Source organism: Gavialis gangeticus, unplaced genomic scaffold (genome assembly GCF_001723915.1).
Source record: "Gavialis gangeticus isolate Ggan-Ray unplaced genomic scaffold, GavGan_comp1, whole genome shotgun sequence".
NCBI classification, from domain to species: domain Eukaryota; kingdom Metazoa; phylum Chordata; order Crocodylia; family Gavialidae; genus Gavialis; species Gavialis gangeticus.
The window spans coordinates 64,658,014-64,681,601 of record NW_017729004.1 but is presented as its reverse complement, the minus strand read 5'-3'; the positions used below and the strand labels follow the sequence as shown (position 1 = coordinate 64,681,601).

The 23,588-nt window shown below is 40.2% G+C and overlaps 1 protein-coding gene across 2 annotated transcripts in view; it reads left to right on the top strand.

Annotated features, from left to right (window-relative positions):
• The window catches only part of THSD7A (thrombospondin type 1 domain containing 7A), a 686,730-nt gene that overhangs the window by 534,527 nt on the left and 128,615 nt on the right, over positions 1–23,588 (top strand). For both annotated transcript variants that reach the window (XM_019508490.1, XM_019508491.1), the window contains 5 exons: positions 1,167–1,358; positions 8,979–9,213; positions 12,571–12,686; positions 16,994–17,126; positions 20,615–20,718. In XM_019508490.1, the coding sequence (XP_019364035.1) occupies positions 1,167–1,358; positions 8,979–9,213; positions 12,571–12,686; positions 16,994–17,126; positions 20,615–20,718 (780 nt within the window). The remainder of the gene's footprint in view (positions 1–1,166; positions 1,359–8,978; positions 9,214–12,570; positions 12,687–16,993; positions 17,127–20,614; positions 20,719–23,588) is intronic.

Sequence of the window (23,588 nt, the reverse complement as noted above, 5' to 3'; positions counted from 1 at the left end):
CCCACCCTCCACAACAAACAAGCATAAGACTTCATTTTAAGCTGTTGTGCGATCACCTCTATGTGCACCACACAAACGCATGTAAACCTGGGAAAAAATATTTTTTAAAGTCAAATTAATGAATGTTGTAGATGTTCATTTTTTAGAATATAATTTGGTATTTTTCTGGTCCTGAGATGGAAAAACCCCTTGCGGGGGTAAGTGAAGGGACTTCCAGTGGCAAAGGTCAGGGGTTAGGAGTGGGACTTCTGGTCCCAAGATAGTGCCCAGGGGGGCAGGGCTGTCAATGGGTGGGACTACCCACGTGGCCTTCAAAAGCTCACTAAACCTTGTTAAGCAGCCCTCCACCTGAAATAATTGCCCACCCCTGTGATAGACCAATTGGTGGGTTGTGGTTTGCAAGGAGCCACAAGGTGAAACCAGTCTGTAGCCTCCCCCTCCTTCTTCCAGCTTATGCCTGCAAGCTAGAGTGAGTCTGCACTGCAGGGTGAGATCTGAACTGTGCATGTTGTGAGCGAGAGCCCAAGGGTTTGCAAGAAGTTGGACAACCCTGTGATAGACCATAACATAATGTGAAAGACCATGGGTCAGCAACCTCATAGGAATGTTGGGCCAAAGTAAAACAACTTATTCTGAGGATAAGTTGATACCATTTTCAACCCACTACCATAATTTCTCTGGTGCCTGTCATCCCCATCACCAAATTGCCACTAATGCACTTGAGACTTGCTGACAAATTGTCTCTGATATCCTGCTTCTGTGGACTAGATGGAATCACTCAGTGGACCGTTGGTTCCAGCCCTGTAATAGACTGTTTTTCAGCTCCATCAAGATTGCACACCATCCATTATACTAGCATTAAGATGCTTCTAAATTATTCCATATATTTTAAAATATTGAATAACATACAGTTACTAGGCTAAAGAATAACTAAGTCGATGTCCACTTAAGTGGGGTTTCAGTTTCTGCTTCATGAATACATTTGAGTATTGTGGCATTTTTCATAGCATTTGGCCATAGAAGACTGTCATTTTGATAACTAATCTATTTACTTAGTTTTTACACAACAACAGAATCTAATTTATTTGTGTGCCCATCTGGGCTAGATTGCTCATTTTAAATTAATTTAACAAATGATAGACTGTTACTGGCCTTTTCTTTCCCAGGAGAAGAGGTTGACAGACAGCTGTGTCGAGATGCTATCTACCCAATCCCCATTGTCTGTGAAGTTCCATGCCCAAAGGATTGTGTTCTCAGCATGTGGTCTGGATGGTCCTCCTGCTCACACACCTGCTCAGGAAAAACCACAGAAGGAAAGCAGATGCGTGCCCGCTCTATTTTGGCATATGCAGGTGAAGGTAAGGATGCATACTTCACCAGGGTTTGTGTTTGATTATGAATTGTTTTCTTTGTAGTGATAAAATAATTCCATGATCAGAGGGAACTGATTATTACAAAGCATCCTTACTCCTCCTCTTATTTAAAGTACCTGTTATATATAAAGTAAAAGCTTTTTTGTGCTTTGTATTATTTAAATTAGAGGATTCTTTGGTATGTTTAAAACTAATCTGGGCTACTCTTTGTTCTTGAACAAGTTCTCTGTATTCTTATTTCAAATACAGATTTTCTGTTTTGCATTTTAATTTAAACTGACAAATGTTTTACCATAAATAATGTCCAGTACAAGATGTATATGGAAGGTCCTTTATTGTCCTGAATTATTCTCATAGAGATCTGATAGCTGGTCTCTGTAGTCGGAAGCATTTCTATTGGAAGAGGGCTACTAATCAAGGGCTATCCAAGCAGGTGTTTATTCAAATTACCCCTCTCCCCGCCAGTATATAGTCTGAGTTCCAAAGTTATATGCATGAGGGCTGTATTCCTTTTAGCTATGTTTAATTTAATTCAATGCTGTGACTTAAATCACTAGGGCTAGACACAGGTGTTCAATTTCAGACATTTGCAGTGCCAGAATAAGTGGCAATGAAAAGATTGCTTCTCTGTGAATGAACATACAGTATTTTCATAAGGACTGTGCAACTTTGATTTAAGCTTCCAGACATCCAACCTCCATTCTTCAAATGCTTGTGTGGCTTATGTATTGTTCTGTGGTATACTGTTGTATTCAGTCTTATCTTTCTAAAATCACAGAACCAACAGGAATTGTGTTGTTCCAACTCATGTTCTGTTGCATTCATTTCCATTGAACAAAGAAATAGTAGGTATGTGTCAGTATTATATATTAACAAGCAATGGCAATGCTGTCATATTTGTTACAATTTTAGTATAAATAAAAAAAATACATATTGATGAATTTTATAAGGTAAGTTAGAAACGCATTTTCCAATAATAATTTTAAAAATAATTTTCATGAGCCATTTATTTTCCTGCGTATATTGAGGCATTTGCCTTTCAAGTGCTCATTTTACTTTGCAAGAAACAAATGCACCCTAACTTTGTGCCACAGAAATATAAATCTGATCCTTATAGAAGGAAATAATGCCCCCAAGTTTCATTAACTTCATTAATGTCTTTTTAAAAAGTAGGTAGTAAATCCTGGAAGCGGGTGCTCAACACCTCCCACCCTCATACCTGAGGCATCAATATATCAAAAAAAAACTTAAGCATGAACTGAATTTTAAAGGCTTGGTTGAACACTACTGAAAATCAGGGGAGTTGGATGAAGCCTCAAAGCAATTAAGAATATGCTTTATTAAATAGGGGTGGGATTAACTGCTTCAGTCTAAGGGTAAAAACAGATGTTGTAAAATGAAGCAGATCATGCTATGGCAGGACACATCCTGTCATAGCTGATCCACTTTATTGGGTGAAACGTACAGCATCCTTTGTCTTGCACTGACCAGAGGCTCAATGCAGGACAACATTTGTCAAGTTCCTCTTGCCCAGGATTTCCCAAGTTCTTTGCTGACCCATACTTCCTTGCCAGGGCTTGGGTCCCACACTGCCTGTGCCTCTCCATGAGGCACTGGTTAGCAAGGGTCCCAGTGCAGAGGCATGGAGCAGCACATGACCAGTGGAATCCCTACCCCCTCATGCCTCCGTGCAAGGACCTGCGGTGACCCATGCCTCCTCATGAAGCACAGGTTGGTGAATGTCCTGGGAAGGAAGTTCAGCGTGGCGTGGGTTCTGGGGAATTTCTGATGCTGTTGTCTCCACTCTGGAGCCTGCAGTGGGTCCGACATCAACCCATGCTTCATGCAGAGGAATTTCCTGGGTCCTGTATTGCCCCATGCCTCCTCCCATGGGTTAACTTGAGGCCCAGGATGGATGTACAGAACTGCATGGGTCCTGGCATGGTGACATGGGCCAACAGGGTTTCCCAAGGTCCCATGCCTACAGACTGAGACCTGCAAGGGCTTTCCCCGCTTACAGAGATGTGCTCCTGGAGATCTCATAGCTGGTCTCTGTAGGTGGAGCACCCCAAGATTCCCCAAGGCATGCCATTATAAACAGGGAAATCTGGGCAGATGCTCTTGAGGGGCCTAATCCTGCCTAACCCTAGGAGTTCCCAGAGTACACATGTTCAGGCCCCTCCAAGGGCGTAACAAGGGGTAGGGATGTCTATTTGCTTACCATTTGTGTTGTTATAAAAAGGCAATGTCAAGCAAAGTCTGTTTCTACCCTAAGAGTCTGTTTGCTGAATGATTTTCCAATAAACTGTGTATAATTTATAAATAAAAGACAAACTTCTAGGATTGAAATACCATTACTACTGTAACTAAATTGACTCTATCAACTTTGTTTTAAGATCTTTCATCTTTAAAGAACTTTATTATTTCAAGGCCTGAATAAGTTTCTTCTTATAACTAGGATGACCACATAATTGTTAAGGAAATCCAGGATGGGATGAGGGAATCTGGGGTGGGGGACACCACCATGCACACACACAAACTTGGGCAAACATACACACACACACACACCACACACAGACCACTCCCCCCAACTCCCAGTAGCCCTGATGGCAGGGCAGAACAGCGCAGAGACCCATGGCTGGGCTCCATTCCCCATGCACAGAAGCTGAACCTGGCTGGGAGTGGCCCCACCTCCCTGCTGCCAGCAGCTGTTAAAGGCCACCACACACAGCCCAGCCCTCAGCAGTGGCTACAGCAGCAGGGCACGAGGCTGCCAGCAGTGGGCAGCCATTCAGGCTTGCCCCATGCAGGTGCCTGGCCCCAGCTCTGGCCCTGTTCCCTGGCCCACCCCACCCTGCTCCAACCAATCTGTGCTCCAGGCTGGAAGAGCAGTGCACAGCCCAGCCTGCAACCCCTCTGCACCTCTATCTGCTGTTCAGCAGGAGCTGGACCAGGCACTGCAGGTAGCAGCAGCCTTTGCCTTCTTCCTGCAGCAGCTAAATCCAGGGCTTTTGCTTTAATTTACCCCAAGTAGCTGGGACACAAGAACAGCCTACAAAATCTGGGATTCCCCAGGCCAATCCAGGATGTACGGTCACTATAATTATAACATCTTCTTTGATGATTCTATTTCTCTGAAAGAAAATAAAAATCGTATCTTGCCATTCTGGTTCTTAATGTTGATATATTTGGAGCTCAGTCAAAACTTGGATTTTGCTTTTTTTGAAGTCTTGTCCAATCCCATATTATACTTACAAGTTTCATGGAAGGAGCATACCATAGTATCTTGATTCTTGGTTATTTTAAAGCCCTTTTATGGTGTCCATGTGGTCTGAAAAGGCCATATACCAGGAAATACCCATGGGGCACATCTACACAAGATGCTTTGCTGCACAGTAGATAGAGCAAATTAGAGCATAGTAATCATCATCTACATATGAAGACCCTTATTGCACAGTAATTTGCTCTACTCGGCAGTTAATTTACTACCTCTAAATTTGCTACTACTGCACAGTGTAAGACACATGTAGACAGCTGACCAAAAACAAATTTGTTTCCAGTCTGCTGGGCACCAGGGGGTGGGATATTGCTCCCTGCCCCCAGAAGCTGCCTGCTGCCCCCTGCCCTGGCAGCAGGGAGCTCCCAGCCCCCACTCCACAATTGTGGAATAGGGGCTGGAAGATCCCTGCACAGGAAGAGTTCCCCATTCAGCCTAGAGCTGTCTGGGACCTTCCCCAGAATGGAACAGTTCCCAGCCAGCCTCAGGCTTTGTGGGGAAGTCTGCACAAGCAGCCTGGGGCTGGCCAGAAACTGTCCTAGTCTGGGTCAGGTCCCAGCCCCACAGCTTTTTCCATTCAGGCAATTGAAGAATGGGGCTTGGAAAGAGCTGTTGAGGAGGGGCATGTCCTAACCCCCTTCCCCGATCTGCCAGTGGGGCAGCTAGCAGCAAGCCCCTGGCTGGGTGGGGAATCCCCACAGCTCCTTCCAAGCCCCCTGCCATTGATCAGGAGCCAGGGCTGGAAGCTCTCTGCTGCTAGGGCAGGGAGACATTGTCCATGCCCAGGTTTTGCCACCCATTCCCACCCAGCATCAGGCAGCTCCTGGGGCAGGGAACCATCTCCCAGCTCCCACCAAGAGACAACCATCTCTTGGCCCTGTGTTCCCTGCCAGCCCCTGGGCAGCACCCAGGGAGAGCCTAGAGCTCCCCTTGGCTGCTGCAGGGGGGGAGGAGGGAGAAGCAGGGTGGGAGCATTCCTTTCTGGCTTCTCCCATTGAAATCAAATCTGTTTCCAAATGCGCATATATGTAGATGCCTGCCCAGGGTGTGTTTACTTCACAGTAAATTATTCTGGAGTAAACCCAAACCACAGCATTTGCACGTGTAGACACACCCATGGTGTAAAAACTTGTTGGCCCTTTTCACAGTCTCTAATGTACTGTGGTTTGGGAATGGGAAGGGAAAAGGATATGACCAGAGTATATGGCTGCAATTCACTTGTTCTTGGTTGAAAGAAAAGACAAGCATAAATTTTGAGCAGGTGTGAAACTGCTCTAAATCAGGTTGCAGGCAAGGCTAAGGAGGAGGAAGCACAAAGGCAGTAAATTCCTCTCTTCTCTTCTCCACCTTGACGCAATCATCTCCATTCCTGTAGGAAGCAGACTTGAGAATTGAGAATCTGATCTAGGGTGTGCATGCATTTTTTCCAGACCCAGATAAACTACATCTACTTGTATATGCTATATGGTTATGAAAATCAGGAATGGATCTCTTCTCAGAGAGAGGATCTTATTTCCCAAGACAGGTTTTGCATGGCATTTCAAATGTGTAAACTAGTGCCAATGCACTAACTTATTCATATTTTCTGGAATCATTCTCCTCTTTTCAGTTGAAGCGAATATTAATTTATGAAGTTGTTTTTCTGTGAGTCAGGCAGTTTCTCATTTGTGTTACTGCTGAGCTAATCTGCCCTGTGCAGCTAGAAACTCAGGAAAATCATTGTCTGAAAATTTAAAACGACAGTAAAGGACAAGTCAGTAACCTCACACATCACACAGCTGTCATAGAGATCCAGTTTTAATCTACATAACATTCACGTCTTTCCATCCCATGTAGGGATGCAGCGTCTGATTTTTCTTCCTGACCCTAATGCTTGGTATGTATTTGCTGTAAGTAATAAGTAGACGCTGATGGTATAGACAGGCATAACAATTGTAATACTTTCAGAGAATACCAATTAAGCAATTGTAATGCAACTGTTATACCTACACGATTCCATAGCAATACAAGTGTAGCACAACCACCCCAACTTTAACTCTCTTTCATTCAGGGTCAAAGTTAGTGAGACTTAGCCCCTGATAGACATACAAGTGGGTGCAATGGGATCTAATGCAAGATCCCCAACAATTGTGCTTTTTGCCAAGCCACACATGCATGGCAAGGGTGTGATTGCAGGATCCAACATTACTTCCCATCACCTTATTGCTGGTGCAGGGGGAGCCCAAGACCGTGATCCTGAGCTCACCCCACACTGGCAAGTAGCAAGCTCCCATAGGTTGGAACCTCATCAGCGGATCTGGGCTCCCAACTATGGAGGCACACCATACATCATGCATCACAGGGCCCTCAGCTGATCTTTATAATCTACTTGAATCCCTCTAAACTCTTCATTCCACAGGCATTAATGACCCTCTCTTCTTTTTAATGGTCTTGATGTTGCACTGATGAAACTATCTTTTCTTCTGACATTCTGCTGTTTGCGAACTCTAGCTAGAGTGTTAACTCAGGTGTACATAAACTCAGGTGTTGAAATAACTGTCAAGCTCCTCAAGAAGGCTTGATTTGTTTTATGAATCTGCAGTGATGTACCTTTAATGACAACAGGACTCATGAAACAACATATTTTGATTCTTTTTTGCCTGGTTTGTTATGTTTTTATACATAATAGAAGATATAGAAAATTAATGGGCATTCCAATACATTTATATTTGCTTCAATCTTTAAGTGAATAATATAGTCCTAGGGTCCCTCGTCAATTTGGAACCCACACTACATAAAATTATTCTTTCCTATATGAGTTTCCTTATATTTGTCAGTACTGAATCTAGTCTGTGAATTTATTCCTAAAATCCTTCAGAATTCTTCATTACTGATCAACTGTACCCCAGTCTTTCTATGTAGCACTTTGTTTCAGTGCTTCCTCTTCTGACATTTCAGTATTCAACACTATCTAAACTTTGTTACCTGAAACAAGTAGGTTTTGAATGCTGTCTTGCCAGTAGCCCTTACAGTAAAATCCCATAGAAAAAAATCATCTAGTTCTTTCACAATATCTTTATCTTCTTTAATTATTCCTTTTATTTCCTGATACTGTAGCAGACTCACCAGTTTATTATGATCAACTTGAGAATGTTGATCTGTTATGTGGTTTATTTCCTTTCTAAATTTCTACTTTACTAGGCTATATGAGTCTACCAAATAGTTCGTATTTCTGTATGCTGGTTTTATTTGGACTGGGCTTTCATTTCTCTGCAGTGAATGTATTTGCCTTGAATAAATTCTTGAATCTTTTCATTTAACCATATATTTTACTTGCCCTGTGCTTCTGGGTTTTGTTCAGGGCTATGCATGTGCTGTCCTGATATGAAATTATGCATGTTGTACCATCTGTGACTAAATTCTGGAAGGGGTGTGTGTGTGTGTGTGTGTGTGTGTGTGTGTGTGTGTGTGTGTGTGTGTGTGTGTGTGTGTGTGTGTGTGTGTGTGTGTGTGTGTGTGTGTGTGTGTGTGTGTGTGTATACACACACATACACACATGCGTGCACACACACACACATACGTTTACATACATACATATGTGTGTGTGTATGTATGTATGAGTATATATATGTATAGATGCATATATATGTGTGTATATATGTGTGTGCATGTGCGTGTGTGTGTATAATCTTTCTAAAGATTAGACTTACAGTACTAGTCTTTGCTATGGTTTCACACTCTGTAAAATTAAGGTTAATCGCACAGGATTTGCTATGAAAAGTTCAATGAAAGTTAATTCTTCAACCAACTCTAAAAGTCAAGCCTTACTGGGATAGAACATGCATAAGTGCCTGCCAAAACTGGGATTTCATCCTAGAACTTGGTTAAAAGTGACCTCTCCTCTTGTGTATGCTGGGACTAGCTGTTCAAAGAAATGATTATTTAAAATGTAGAGAATTTGATCCTGTTGTGACATTTGTCTTGTTTATGTGGGAAAGAGGAAGTTACCCATCATTTCTTTTATTAGACCTAGAGGCCTACTTGATCTCTGTCATCACTGAGCATTTAATATACCCTTTCCTGATGTGCAGCAATTGGGCAGGATGCCAACTTAAATTCTGAGGGTGACAGGCAGGGAGGCAAATATGTTTCCTCATAAATCCTATACAAGAGCACATGCTTCTGTTTTCGAGAGAAAAACAATGTATGCTTCATGTCATGTAACAAGCATATAGTTCATCACTGTACTTTCCAGACAGCGTAACATATGTAAACTATTTTTCTGTTACATTTTACAGCATTTTATTTCCTACTTCATTATGAACATTTGCACTGCTTTGTTATTCCAGGAGGTGTTCATTGCCCAAACAGTAGCGTGCTACAGGAAACCCGCAGCTGCAATGAACACCCTTGCACTGTATACCACTGGCAGACTGGACCTTGGGGCCAGTGTATAGAGGATGTGTCTGTGTCTGCATTCAACTCATCTACTAGTTGGAATGGAGAAGCCACCTGTTCTGTTGGGATGCAAACAAGAAAAGTCATCTGTGTGAGAGTGAATGTGGGACAAGTGGGACCAAAAAAGTAAGGATCTGTGCAGTGTTGTTTATTAAATTAAATGATCTCTATATTTTGCTTTTTCGATGCAGATAATTCAATGATATGTGAATTTGGTATGCACAAGGAAAAGATATAGCTGGTTTTTTTATGTCTGTTCTTAAATAACTAAACTCTTAAAGGTATAAAACTAACATGCTAGCAGTAGTGTAAGAGCTATAGAACTCCTCTTCTCCCTTGCTTGCCATGGAGAGTTCTCACTATGGTAGTTTTTGCTGACACTTCCATTGCAGAGTCGTCAAGCAGGGACACAGACAACAGGCCAAATCCATCTCTACAGTTGCTGATGAGTAACTGTATGACCCTGTGCCTTTCAGTGAATCATTGAGAGGCAGTGTTTCTTCTGGAGCTATCTATGATTATCTTATTAGGCAGTCAGTAGACTAAGGACATGGGGAGAGGGAAGCAAACTCTTCACTGGGGAGAATACAGTGGCTTGAAAGCCTTTGCTGTCTTTGAGGGTGTATAGAGGTTTGTACCTCAGGATCCAAGTAGGATTCTGAAGCTGTGGATTGTAGGAGGATGTATAACTATAGCTGGATCCTTACCATGAAGCCTAGCAGAGCCAGAGTAAACATCTCAAGCTTTTAGCCTTACCACACCTGCATATTTCACAAGGGGTGCCTATGTCCCAATGCTCTAATGATCTAGTGTGGTGTATGATGAGGGTTCAGATACAAATGAGTTGCAGGTGAAATGAATGTGACAGCATCTTATAAAATCTCCATATAGTTTGTTATTTTGTAGTATGATTAGCTTACTCTAGTCAGGAGAGATTCAGAGGTGGAATAGGTAGTACATTACAGAGCAAGAACAGAAGTTCCCATATGTTTTCCTGTTTCATTAGAACTAGGGTCAAGAAATTCACTTGACAGGGAAGGGTGAAGAGGGATGACAGGGAGAATTTTTATGCATAGTAATTTGCATACCACATATTTTATAACATACATGCCGCCACACTCAGCCATTGTTAGTAGCGTTCTCTGCAGTTGTGTAATACTAGTAAACATTTTTGTTGCCAGCCAATTTACATTTTAAGTCATTTTACAGTGAGCTTACCATTGATGTTTAAACCTGCTATTACAGTACTTGAATTTATTTTGACCTTCATTTTTTGGAAGGAGGACTGTTGTATTATGTCATAGACAAATCCTGTGAAATAAGAACAAAAAAGTATTGACTGAACTTTCAAACTGTCCTGTTAAATTCACTGAATCATTTTTAAAGAGCAGACATTTGACATTAAAATGTAAATAGGAACTTTGTTTTAAATTCCCCTTAAATAAAAAGATTACTGTGGTATGATAAAATCAATATTATTGTCCTTATCTACTTTACAAGTACAAGATCTCAACTCATATCATTTCTGTTTAATTTGACCTTGAATAAGGATTGGGAAAAAAAATCAATAATCTGCTTTAAGCCACATATACTAAATACAAACAACATAAAAGGTTGAAGCAGCATTTTAATTGAACCAGTTGTCTTGCCACAGGATTTGGAGCCTTCGTTTTTCATTAAAGATCAAGCTCCCAGACAAACTAAATACAGTCATGGTTGTAGCATTTAGGGTTATTTTGTGCATTTAAAGGTGGCTGTGTCTGTGGGTATGTCTATACAGTGAAAGGCAGGCAGCTCCTTGCAGAGACATACTATGCTGCTTTTTGCATGTTCAACATCCTGCACCACAGCAATGTAGCTATGTTCCTGTGGTATTGTGGACATACTAATAGGCTTTTTTCTCAGCAATAATCTGCCTATAATGCTTCCAGCATGTCCATCTTCCAGAAACTGGGCACATAGACTCAGCGTGTTTCACCAACCCTGATTCTACAAACTATGACCAATTTGTCCTATTGGGAGCAGCAGTTCAACAGTCCTATTTGTCCTATTGGGAGCAGCAGAGAACCTCTTTCATGGGTCCTCCCAGCCTGGTATGCAAAAGTGTTGGGAATATTTTGCCTCTAACCCAAATGGGGGGATAGTGGCACCCCACTGTAGCTTCCAGCTAGAGGAAAATCCAATCAGTGTGCCGCCAAATCTTTCTTCAAAAAAATTTCAAGATACATGAACTAAAATGTCCTTTATCTCTTAATCTAAGCTCCAAAGCTCACACTATGTGTACTCTTAGGACAATGGTGCCTTTATTTTTTTAATTTTATGTTTACCTATCAGCTTACACTGTCACTTGTATAAAATTCATAACTACCTAACAAGGATCTACAAAGCACATGTAACAAACCCCGTATGAACACGGTGGACTTGCCTACTTCAGCAGGCCCAGTTGGTTAACTAGCCCATACATTTAAAGCAAAATGCACCCGTTCATGAAAGGACATGCAAGAAAGCCCACACATAGGAAATGAACCTGACTTGGCAAGACATTTTAGCTGGCCATGCACTAAAAGCAAAAGGTACACAATTGTCTAAAAAAAGAAGCTCTGACTGGTAAAAATGCAAATCTTCAGTTAAGGGACATGCATTATTCTTTTAAAATTCACATGACAAGTGTGCAAAACCATGACTTCAAAACAAAAAAATCCCATGCATCCCAGTACAGGGTACGACCAGAAATTGCAAAACAGTGTTCTTGCTGCAGAGTAGGTACATGAAGCAATCCCAACGTTATGAACCTGGTGATTTTCTTTTAGGTAGGAGTGATTTGGGGACAATTACCATACCTTCTGTTGGTACAGTTTATTTTTGCTTATTTTGGGAAATGGTATTAGTTAATTCAGTAAAACTGGGTTTTTTGCTTGTATAAGCCATCTCTCTTCTTAAAAGGCTTTACTGGTATAGGTATACTGGAAAACCTTTCTGGTATAGACAAGGTCTAACTATAAATCATGCCTAAATTGTAGATTTTAAGAGTCATGCTAAGAAGTCTGTTAAATTAGTTTTCTCAAGCTCCCCAAATTCCACATTCATTCCGTGGTTGCTTTGTTCTCTGTTACTGGTAATAAAAATATTTGCTTCCCAACTGCAGGGTTTGTTTGTTTGTTTGTTTGTTTGTTTGTTTGTTTGTTTGTTTGTTTGTTTGTTTGTAAAGGGTAACTCTAAACCTTGTATTTGTAAAAGCACCATAGGGGGTCCTTGCCAAAATTTCCACTAATTATACTTATGCACCTAGAACCTTGTATAACATTCACAAATTTATAGGAATTAATTTAAATGCTAAGAAATTCTAGCTCTGAGCCCAACCAAAGGAAGTATGAACAACTGCAGCTCCTGTGCAGCATCTCTAGGTTTCCAGCATCAGTTGCACATCAGCACTCTGTTACAGAACGATCTTTCATTTTATTATGTGCATTTCCTTTTTTCTAGATGCCCTGAAAACCTTCGACCAGAAGCAGTGAGGCCTTGTTTGCTTCCTTGTAGAAAAGACTGTATTGTGACGCCATTCAGTGAGTGGACACCATGTCCCTCTTCATGTCAAGAAGGTAATGTGATTTACTGGCTATCACTCGACAGACTTTCAAAAAGTCAAATAGAAATAAACCTCCCCACCACCACATTCTTAGATAGACACTGTACTGATTTCTGATAGATTGGTATTGGTCTGTTCTTTCCCTTAAAGCTTTTTAGATGCAAGACACCCTTCATTTGACTAAAGACACTCTCAGAAACTCTTAGTTTTTACTCATGTTTTGACTACAGAAAAAGAATAGAGCAATTCTTCTGTTGCAAAGAATTCAAAGACAGCAACAGATCAGAATGTTGTTGACACGATGGATTCTCACTTGAAGTATTTGGGTTTATTTTGTTCATCAGGTATAGGTGCTTCCATATCAAATACTGCTAATATTCTGTGGCACCCTGCAGCTCCCTTAAGGGTTCCATGTCACCCCAGGGTCATTGCACCCTGACTGAGAATCACTACCTTAGAGGTTTACCTTCTTTTTCAGAACTAGATCAAAGATTAGATGAAGTAGCATTTGCTGTAGTATAGGGGTGTCAAGCTCATCAGGCCCTGTGTGCTGGGTTGGGTACAGAGTTGGTCTGCAGGTTGGATTGGGGTCCAGCATGCACTGCATGAAGTATGTGGGTCCACTCCCAGACCCACAGGCAACATCATAGGAGAGATGATAGGGCTACACAGGCCAGATCTTTGACACCCTTTCTATAGTACATGATCATTTTTTCTGAGCAACAGAACATTGTCCACTACTTAAAGCTATATGTAGTCCATTGTAACATTGTACTTACAGCTGCCAGTCTCCGTGGCCCATGGGCAGATACTCCCACATTTTCTTTCTTAGCTATTCTTAAGTATTTCCTTTAACAGTTCCTTTTTTTTCTCTTGCTGCAGGCTTTTTTATTATAATATTTTCTTTGGATCTGCCATTTTCAAACAGCTAATGAGCCACACAACAGATATGAATTCATTGCTATAACATCATATTGTACAGCTAATACAATATTATATGATTACCTAACAGGACAGATTTTGCCTTTGGATGAATGTATGCTATTTTCTTTGATTTTGTTGGAGGAGCTTGAGCATTCAAGGATGGAATTTGTCACATTTAAAAAATGCATATGATAGACTGTATTGACTAGCCCGTAAGGTGTTAACCTCTAACATATAAGTTCTACATTAGCAGCAGGAGATTCATCTCTTGCTCCCTTTATAGTACTTTAAAAGCTATCAAAGGAAGTTTAACTTTTAAAATAACCAACATTCAAATTTATGTTAAGGGTCTGAATTAAAAATACACTAGAAGGCCTCAATATGTTTGTCAACATTTTTACAAGAAAATTAAATACCGTAAAGCTGTTAGAATATTTATTGCATTGACATTATAGTTTGAGCAAAAGCATTGATTGAATTAATGTTGTCCAGGTATTTCTGCCTTACCCCCTTTTTTTCTTAAGCATGATGGGAGGTATCCATATAATATGCACATATAGAGAGCGAGAGAGTCAATAATGTAATTCCATGTTCCATGTATGTTAATCCTCCTATGAGACATGGTGATTACTGAGAGCCACTTTATAAAACCAAAAAGTATGAGATTGTTACATCATGGCCAGTGGTGTCCCTCAAGGGTCCATGCTTGGACCGGTACTTTTCAACATCTTTATCAATGATTTGGATGTGGGGGTGAAAAGCCTGCTGGCCAAGTTTGCAGACAACACCAAGTTATGGGGGAGCATGGTCATGCCAGAAGATAGGTTGCAGATACAGGCAGACCTGGACAGGCTGGAGAGCTGGGCAGACCGAAACCAGTTGAAGTTCAACACTCAGAAGTGTAAGGTGCTCCATCTGGGGTCAAACCATCCCCAACATACCTACAGGCTCAGTGGCGACAATTTGACTTGCACTACGGCCAAAAGGGTCCTAGGGGTAGTGATCGACCATCTCATGAGCATAAGCGGACAGTGCAACGCTGTGGCCAGCAGGACAAACAACACGCTGGTATCCATTAACCATTGCATGTCATGCAAAACTAAGGAAGTGATACTCTCACTGTACTCTGACACTGGTGAGACCACAGCAACAGTACTGCATCCAGTTCTGGGCATTCATTTCAATAAGGATTTGGAAAAACTTGAGAGGGTCCAGAAAAGAGCCACCCATATGATCAGGGACTTGCAAGACAAGCCATACAAGGAAAGGCTGAGGGACTTGGGCCTCTGCAGCCTACAGAAGAGGAGGCTGAGAGGGGACTTTGTAGTAGCTTACTGCTACATTAGGGGAGTACATCAAGAATGCATGAGCAGCTCTTCACTAGGGCGCACCCCTGGGGAAGACCGGGAGCAATGGATACAAACTCCTGGAAGGCCACTTCAGGCTCAATTCCAGAAAAAACTACTTCACATTCAGGGTATCCAAACTGTGGAATAAACTCCCTCCAGTGGTGGTGCAATCACCTACCCTGGAAATCTTCAAAAGGAGACTGGACAGACACCTCATTTGGGTCACTTGACCCCAATTGTCTTTTCCTGCCTAGAGCAGGGGGACTGGACCTGATGATCTGCAAGGTCCTTTCCAGCCCCTAACAATCTGTGAATCTATGGAATATATATATTCTTTAAATGTCATGCTCAGTTCTCCATGTTTTAATAAGGATACGTTTATAAAGCCACTTTAAAGGAATTTCCAGTTAGTGATTAGATCTTTTTACAACTAATAAAGGATTTAAGAAGATTAAATGTATAAACAATAAAAAGGACACAAAGCTGGAACCAATCAATTTGACAGCATGAAACATTGGGTGTATGGCTTAAAACATGAAATCAGTTACTTCATGGCATAACGATCAGTTTCTTACTGAGATGCTTCTTCAGGATCTGTTGTTTTCTGACAAAGATGCACAATTGTCTTGTTCTATGTCCATTGTTTTAAAGAGAGTTCTTAATGCAGTGAAGTATATGCAGTACAAATTGAGACAGACTGAATGCAAATAATGGGCATGGGCAAATGAGGTGGCAAATCTGTTGAAGAGCACAAATAACATTTCTACTCAATGAGCCAAATAGTGCTTCAAAACTATGCAAGCAATGTTCGCTTCAAAATATTTACCAATTCCAGCTGATTCTGTCAGTAGCACCCTTGGGATTCAGTTCTTCCTTGCTTTTTGGGAGCCAGATCTTAGCTTTTGTTATGGCAGTTTTACTGAATAGTGAAGTGGCAGGATCCTTTTTTGTGGCTCCTCTACCATCTCCCTCTCAATCACTGGTGTTGGAGAGTGCATAGGAATCTACATGTCTAGCCAAGTTTCAGATCCTTTAATAAGCCATTTGCGGCTGTTACTAGCTCAGTTAGTACATCTCAGAACAGATCCAGTAAGTATTATTCTCAGTTGTGGCTTATGATCATATTTCAACAATTTATCCATATTAGGTTTTCTAAATCTATTTTTACAAACCAGTTTTTTAGTTTAAAACTGCTAGATTATAGTACCTTTAAAATTAAATAACTGTTGTGTTCTGAGAGTGACTACAGAATGATGGTTCTCTCATTTTTCTGCCTAAAGCTCTGATCTTTGGAATATGATTCAAATCAAGTCTGCCTGGAATAATTTATTTATCATGAATAATAAATAGCTATAATAATTAAAACGTGTGAACAGTAAATTAAGTCAAGAGCCAGGAAATAAAACTTCACATTTAGATTTGCTCTTTCGAAAAGTTCTTTGTATATCTAGATAGGGTAATATGGGTCCCACGTGGGAAGCAAGTGTGTAGTGAATGGCATTAAAACAAACCCCGGACAAAAACAAATGCATAAATTAAATCCATCTAACTGCTGGGTGTGAAGATAAGAGAAAAGCAATTAGATTTTGTGATTCTGTTATTTAGGGAATGGAAAATTCTAGGACTTAATTATTTGCTACATTACATACTATTTCTATTTCTGTTTCTTAATTTTAGGGATTAAGTAATCTGTAAAAGTGTACACTATAGCAGCATATCAAGTCTTGCTCACATTTTGTTAACTTGTACATTTTATGCATTAATACTGTGTTTGAAAGCAGTGCGTTCTGCTTCTTTATCTTTTGGCTAAAATCAAAGTGTAGGAGTGGAGTGGCAGTATCGTAGCCAATGAAGTTAATCTGAGGCGCGATTGTTGCTAATTGAAATTTTTTTCTGTCATGGTCAAAATAAGTTGACCTTGTCCATCAATAGAGTCAATTGTTTAATACATTATTTTTTCTTAATTACTGTGATCACAGTATAATCATCATTCTAGAAATCCTTGGTGTGTGAGTGGAAAGGAACCAAAATATTCCACTCTTTGCAGGGGCTGCCACAGTAAGGAAGCAGTCTCGCCATCGTGTCATCATCCAGCTCCCTTCCAATGGTGGTCGTGAGTGCCCAGATGCATTATCTGAGGAGAGGGAATGTGAAGCTCCCCCTGTCTGCTATACCTACAGGTAATGCTAACTACTTAAGAGAACTGTGCTTAGCATACAACTTTTGCAAAGCCTGATAAACTGCAAATTTAGGTAAAATAGACCCACTTTCAGCCAAGTTAATATAGATTAAATCTCACTGATTTTGATGGGGTTACATTGTACTTCTTTTTGACTCAGTGATTTAACATTCTGTTTCATTTATATCTGGAATCCATCCATAATTCATTTACTCCAGTGCTCTATTTCTAATCATGCAGCTTTGACTTTTGCAGCTAAATGTAAAGCATACTAAAATATCAACTGTTTTAGTTACTAAATTTTAGGAGGTTGAATACTTATCACTTAGTAATCCTTTGTGAGTGCTGTAGATTAGCTGCAAATTGTAAAACTTTCTTTCTAAATTATTCCAGAAGGCCTCACAAACTAAACACATACAGTCCCCTTGAAATGCACCATACTCTATGACAGAGGGTGACAGCTTGTAAAGGGAAAGGGAATTGCACAACAACTTAGGAAATGTGTATACACAAAGGAAGTTTTAAATTTCCCATTTCATCTCAGTCCCTTGTGAAGTAACACTAGTCATCAACTAACTCCCCTCACAGACTGAATACAATATAGCAGTGGACCTAAGGGACCGTTCTAGGAGGTGGGGATTGCCAGGATACAAGAGTCTGTTGGCTTTAGTAATTGGTTAAGCTAAGCTTTAGGCTGTTTTGCTGTACCAGTGCAGTACACAGCAGTCATAGTGCACAGGTGCATCCAGCCCCTCATGTTTGAAACTTTTAAATAACAGAAAAAATATTTTGATGTAATTGGGAAATATTTTATGAAATATTTAATTTTAAGGAAAAATGTTTGATTCAGAATGTATTGTATTTTCTCATATACAATACACACCCTTTCCTGAAAAATCAGCCCCACACAATTGGGGTACACATATTAAGTGGGGAAGCTGATTTTCTATTCAGAATAGAAGCACCCTACTCAGATTTTTGCTACGCAGTGCAGCATCTCTGGTATTACTATTCAGATAGCTGAGGGAATCAATTGACTTAATGGCTCATTGTTCTTTAAACCAGAGGTATTTAAGAATGGTCTTTCCTTTGTAATGGTTTTTATGTTCCATTAATAAAGTTAACTCATATCAGGACAATTTTGCCATCTGACAGTACTCCCGGTCTCTTCTCCTATTTCACATCTCTTTAGCTCTTAAAAAAAATAGATCCTCCTATGGAAATCAGCTTTCTGCAGCAGCTATGGCCAGGAACACATTACACATAAACTGGTATAAGTGATTAAAAGATGGTCTATATCTGTAACAGAACAATCCAGTGCACATAGACAAAAATGGCAGTTTAAGGTAGATCTGGATAGATGTAGTATCAGATTTAAGCAATTTAGGTTAGGCTGGTCTATCAAACTTCTGTACCAGATTGCTTCCTGACTCAATTTAGGTCGCAGTCCCCCAGCATCTCAGGCTGCTTCGGGGGTCCTCACTAACCCACCCTCACAGAACAGCACACTAGTCTTGGCTCATGCTTGTCTGCTCCAGCAAGCACCAAGCCAGCCCCAGCCCACCCCTGGACTGTCACAGACAAGCCAGAAAAGCCTCTGTCCCCAGCCCCAGCCAGCCCCAGTTATATATGAAATTATAAAAGCACTATATTACATTGATTTTTTTTAACATTTCTCATTCATCTGAATTATGACATCTGGTCCATCAGCAGATTGTGATGTACCTAGCTGAAAAAATATATGAGGGTGTACAGTTCTTGAAGCGGCTGAACTTCAGTACTCCAAATGGTAGGGAATATCATTTTAAAACTTTTTCCTAGGAAGTGTTAACAGCATCATTTATATCTACTTCTGCTTCAGTTCAGGTACCAGTATAGGGTAGGGCAAGTTACACTGAAAGTTGAAGCTTATGAAGGAGTATCTAGCATGAATCAGCAATTTTGGATCACTCTAAACACCAGAGCTCATGGTTTGGCAGCATGGGTCATCTTTTGGAAATATATAACTTCCTCCCATCCCGCTCCCCCACACACACTCATGTCACTTTTGATTACAGCTGGATTGGGACAGTAGCCATCCTGCCCAGGATTTGGGATTTTTAGGTACTTCCAGGGGAATCTAGACATAAATTAGTTGGTACAGAAGAATTTTAGTTGGTAATTGAATTAAATATGCAATTGATTTATTCAATGAGGGTAAAATGTACTTTGTTTAAAACAGTATTTCAGACAAAGCATTGCTTTCCCATCTTGCCAGTTGTTTCAGTGTATGTTCTGAGGAGTGCATTTGGTCCAACAATTTGCTTACTGGTGTACATGTGGCAATGGCTGTCCTGCCCAACCCCTTTTCCCCATTATATATAGCCAAGCTCTGCTTTTCTCTGTGTTCAGCTTGGGAATCTTCAACCCCCTCCCTCCAAATAATATTCTCTCTGCCATTTCCATATCATTGTGCAGGAAAGAAAAACCCCTCTTAAACGCATCAGACTAGAGAATTATTCCAACTCAGTGACTCCAGATGGTTGTCTTGGTGACATCTCAGTATAGTCATTCAGCAAGGTGTCCGTCATCTTTCTGGGTAGAGGGGCTACCTATAATAGTTTATTTGGGACCCTGTACTGGTTTATGCAATCATGTTATCCAGCATTTCCACCCAAAGAATATGCTAAAATGCATAATTTGATTCAGACATAACCCTCTGTGTCTCCCTCCAACATTTTCAGTTATCAATAGACTGTGGACTTTTAATCACTAATAGCAATATGCTCTCAGCATATAATCATACAGAAGGAGCTCTTTCATTAAATTAAGTTGTTTGCACAAATCAAAACCATTATGTGCTATGAATAATACTAAATATGATCAGAATGATACCAACATAGCTATAGCAATTTAAGATTTATGTTCTAGGCATGATAGTCCATAAATTATGCAAGCAGAATTCTTATGGTGATATCTTTTATTGGAACAACTGTGTAATTGGGAGAGAGTTGGACAAGCTTTCAAATACAAGGCATTCTTCCTTAAATGACCTAGAAACTCTTTGTCTAAAAAATCCTTCCCTAAGAAATACTTGCCTCTGACACCAATATTTCTGGACATAGTGCAGCAGAATTTGAGGTAAAATTTCAAAGTAGAAGACAAAGTCAACTTACACAAATCCTAGCAATGATATGATTTTTGTTGATCTGTTCACTACATATTTGTTAACAATGAGTTGTGTTTCCAGTGCTTTCAGATATGTAAAGAAAATCATGGCCAGCTTCCAGAGACCCTTACAAATAAAGAGAAGTGTCAAGCACCTGCAACTCTCATAAAACTAGTGAGCACAATAAGTGGAGCACAGAGGGAAAGAATAAGTTCTTTGCATACTATGTTTTGTTGTGGTTAATATTGGTTAAGAATAGTAAATAAACAATTACTCCCATTTCTTATGGCAGATATTAATTTAGATGAATTGTTTCTAGTTTATTGCTTTCCTCGTTTCAGGTGGAAGACCCACAAATGGCGCAGATGCCAGCTAGTACCATGGAACGTTCGCCAAGACAGCCCAGGGGCACACGAAACATGTGGGCCAGGACTACAAGCAAGAGGTTAGAGCAAGCATTTCTAGTCTTAATTTCCTGCAAGTCCCAGGTTATAATAGGGGGAGGGGAGGGAGGGGACAGGAATTGTGCACTCTTTCATAAACAGTTATAATTGCAAATATAAAGGCTTAAAACTTAATTTTTATTAAAATTTGTGACACCCAGCAGGTGCAAAGACTAAATTTCTGGCCTGGTATCAATGCTTTATTCATAAATTAACTGTTTTAACTTTTATAGAATTTTTAAAGCTTTTATTTACTTTTGCCATGTTCGTGGCTAAGGATAAGGTTATTTCAGGTTTAGTAATTTCCAACCCACTTTCCTTTGCCATGAGAAAAAGGAGCCCAGAAATCATTCTCATTAATTAGGGCAAATATTCCAGTGTGTCTGCAGTGGAAAAGCCAGTGTTTTCATGAAAAAATATGGTAATTTTTCACATTTATTTTTAGTTAGAATTTTATTTTCTTAACCTGTCTTCCATGAAAATATGGTTTGTCTGTGCAAATGTTGTGTTTTCAATGCAGGAAGGGGGATTGTACATTTCTATGGGCAAAAACACTGTAGCCAAATCCAAGATTCTTTCTTGTGTATATCTGGCATATGATAGTGTCTACTTTTAGCAGTCTAATCTTGGGTTCAGTGTCACCTGTATTATGGAGAATTTTTAAAGTTAATACAACCATGCATATGTGACTGCATGATATATAGTAAGAAATACTTTTGAAAATTATTGAAATAATTCAGTACAAAAATTGAAATTGCCTCTTGTCTTATTACAGTAATAAAATTACTGTGAACTACCAATCAACCCTTAACATCAAGAGATTTTTCTCCTTTTTTGAGTACAAGTTCCAATCCATTATAAAAGTATTGACTTAGCAGAATACAGAGACGTTTCCTGAACAGGAATCAGTGATGCATTCTGTTTTTTAACTTACATGTTATATTAAAGCATGTTATGATTTACTTTAGACATTTTGGATGATAAATCTTAAAGCTGTAGTTTCTATAAATGATTCTAAGGGTGTCACAGAAAATCAGTTTAAAGTATAACTTGAAATAAAACCTGAAGGTGTTCCTGTTAATACAAAAAATCTTCTGATGACGGTAATTCTCATGACAGCACATCACTAACACAATCTGTTTCTGGGCCCATCGACTTCTAGAGGATGTAATTAGATTATGCACATAGAAAATAAGATTTATTTCTTTGGTAGCAGTAATTCGGGATAATATAAAATGTTGCCTCCTGCATTGTCAGGACAGAAGTATCTAAATCTGCAGCATAATTATTGACATTTGCCTCACAGTCAGACTGAAGCATGTGCTCTATCATCACAGTGCAAAGATTTTTTTTTTACCATTCACCATGAGTGCTTTACGGCTGTACTATCTGTACTCTAACATGTAACTCCATTCAAACAATATCCAAACATGTAAATAATGGTTTTGGACATTCAGTGGACAGATATTTGCAAACTTAGTGTAGCTGACTTCCAATGTTTTCCTGAAATACTTCCCTGGTAGAAGCTCTGGATCATGCTGAGAAATGGTTATGTGGTTCTACAGATTTATTCAAGCAAGAAGCTTGCCAGCACATTCCGATATAAGGGATTTGGTAATAGCTTTCCAGAGGAGATTCACTAGATTATGGGATTGATGGTCTAGAATCAGGAACTGTAGGAGCAGCTGAGACTGAGGAAGAACCTTGAGCTAAACATATGTATATGTGTATGTGTACATGTACGTATATGTATATAATGCAATACACGCAGTATTTACTCAAATATAAGACAACATGGGGGGAAAAGCCCCTCATTTTACATTCACATTCAAGGAGACTTCATTAAATACATTGTCTATCATTAAACTGCTGCCAAAAGCAGTATGTGCTCAGTAATGGAAACCAACTACAAAGTGGATCAGATGCAGCCAATACTAAGCATAACTGTAAAACACATGGTCCGTATAAGGCAAACTTTAAAAAAAAATTTTTTTTTTTGTGTTCAAGCCAAATCAGCCAAACCAAATCCAAATCCATTAGTCATTCCAGAACCGTAAGTGGCTCTACAACCAGCAAACATCCTCCACCCCCACCAGGGGCTTCAGATATTTCCAAAGTCTTTTGGTGGGCATCCTGCGTGCAAGCCCCAGCCCAAAGGCTTGGGGTTTAGATGCCCCCAAATTTTGCTTGCCCTCAGCCATATGGCCACAAAAGCAAGTTAGGGAAAAGCTTCCCATTTCCATAAAGTGGGCTGTAAGCCCTAACACCTCAGCAGGTACTAAACTATGCCAGAAAAACAGTTAAGGAAAACTGCCATCATGACTCAGACACACAGTGTTTCCCTTGCCAGGTAACATACTGAGGGAAACCTACCACAGGGGTAGGTTAGTACAGCCCATCTGAACAAGTTATATGATGGTGCCCATTGCATTCAGTCCCCCCTCAACACTGACTCTTTTTCAGGTCATTGTGAGCCACTACATTGAATGTATTTTGACTTCCTCTTCACTCCCACACCTGAGCTGCACCTTTCTTTCCCATTTCCAATCATTCCTGTTTCTTCATTAGCCTTAAATGTTTGGCAAACATAACCAAATGGGGTCCCAAACGTCCCATGCAGAGTCTCTCTGTCTCCTCCCCTCTCAGCCCTTCATTTCTGATAAGTGTGGCCCCACCCTTCATGAGATGGAGCCAAACCAGGTTGCCGTATGCCTCATCTGCATATAGTTATGAAGGATTGCAGGACTTGTTACAAAAACACCCAGTTCCAGACATGAGTGGGGAGCTAATTAGGACATGGGGAGGAACAGTGCTCAGCCATGGGGTCACTCTGGCTTGAAACACTGTTGTCTCTGCTGGAGCTCAGACCAAT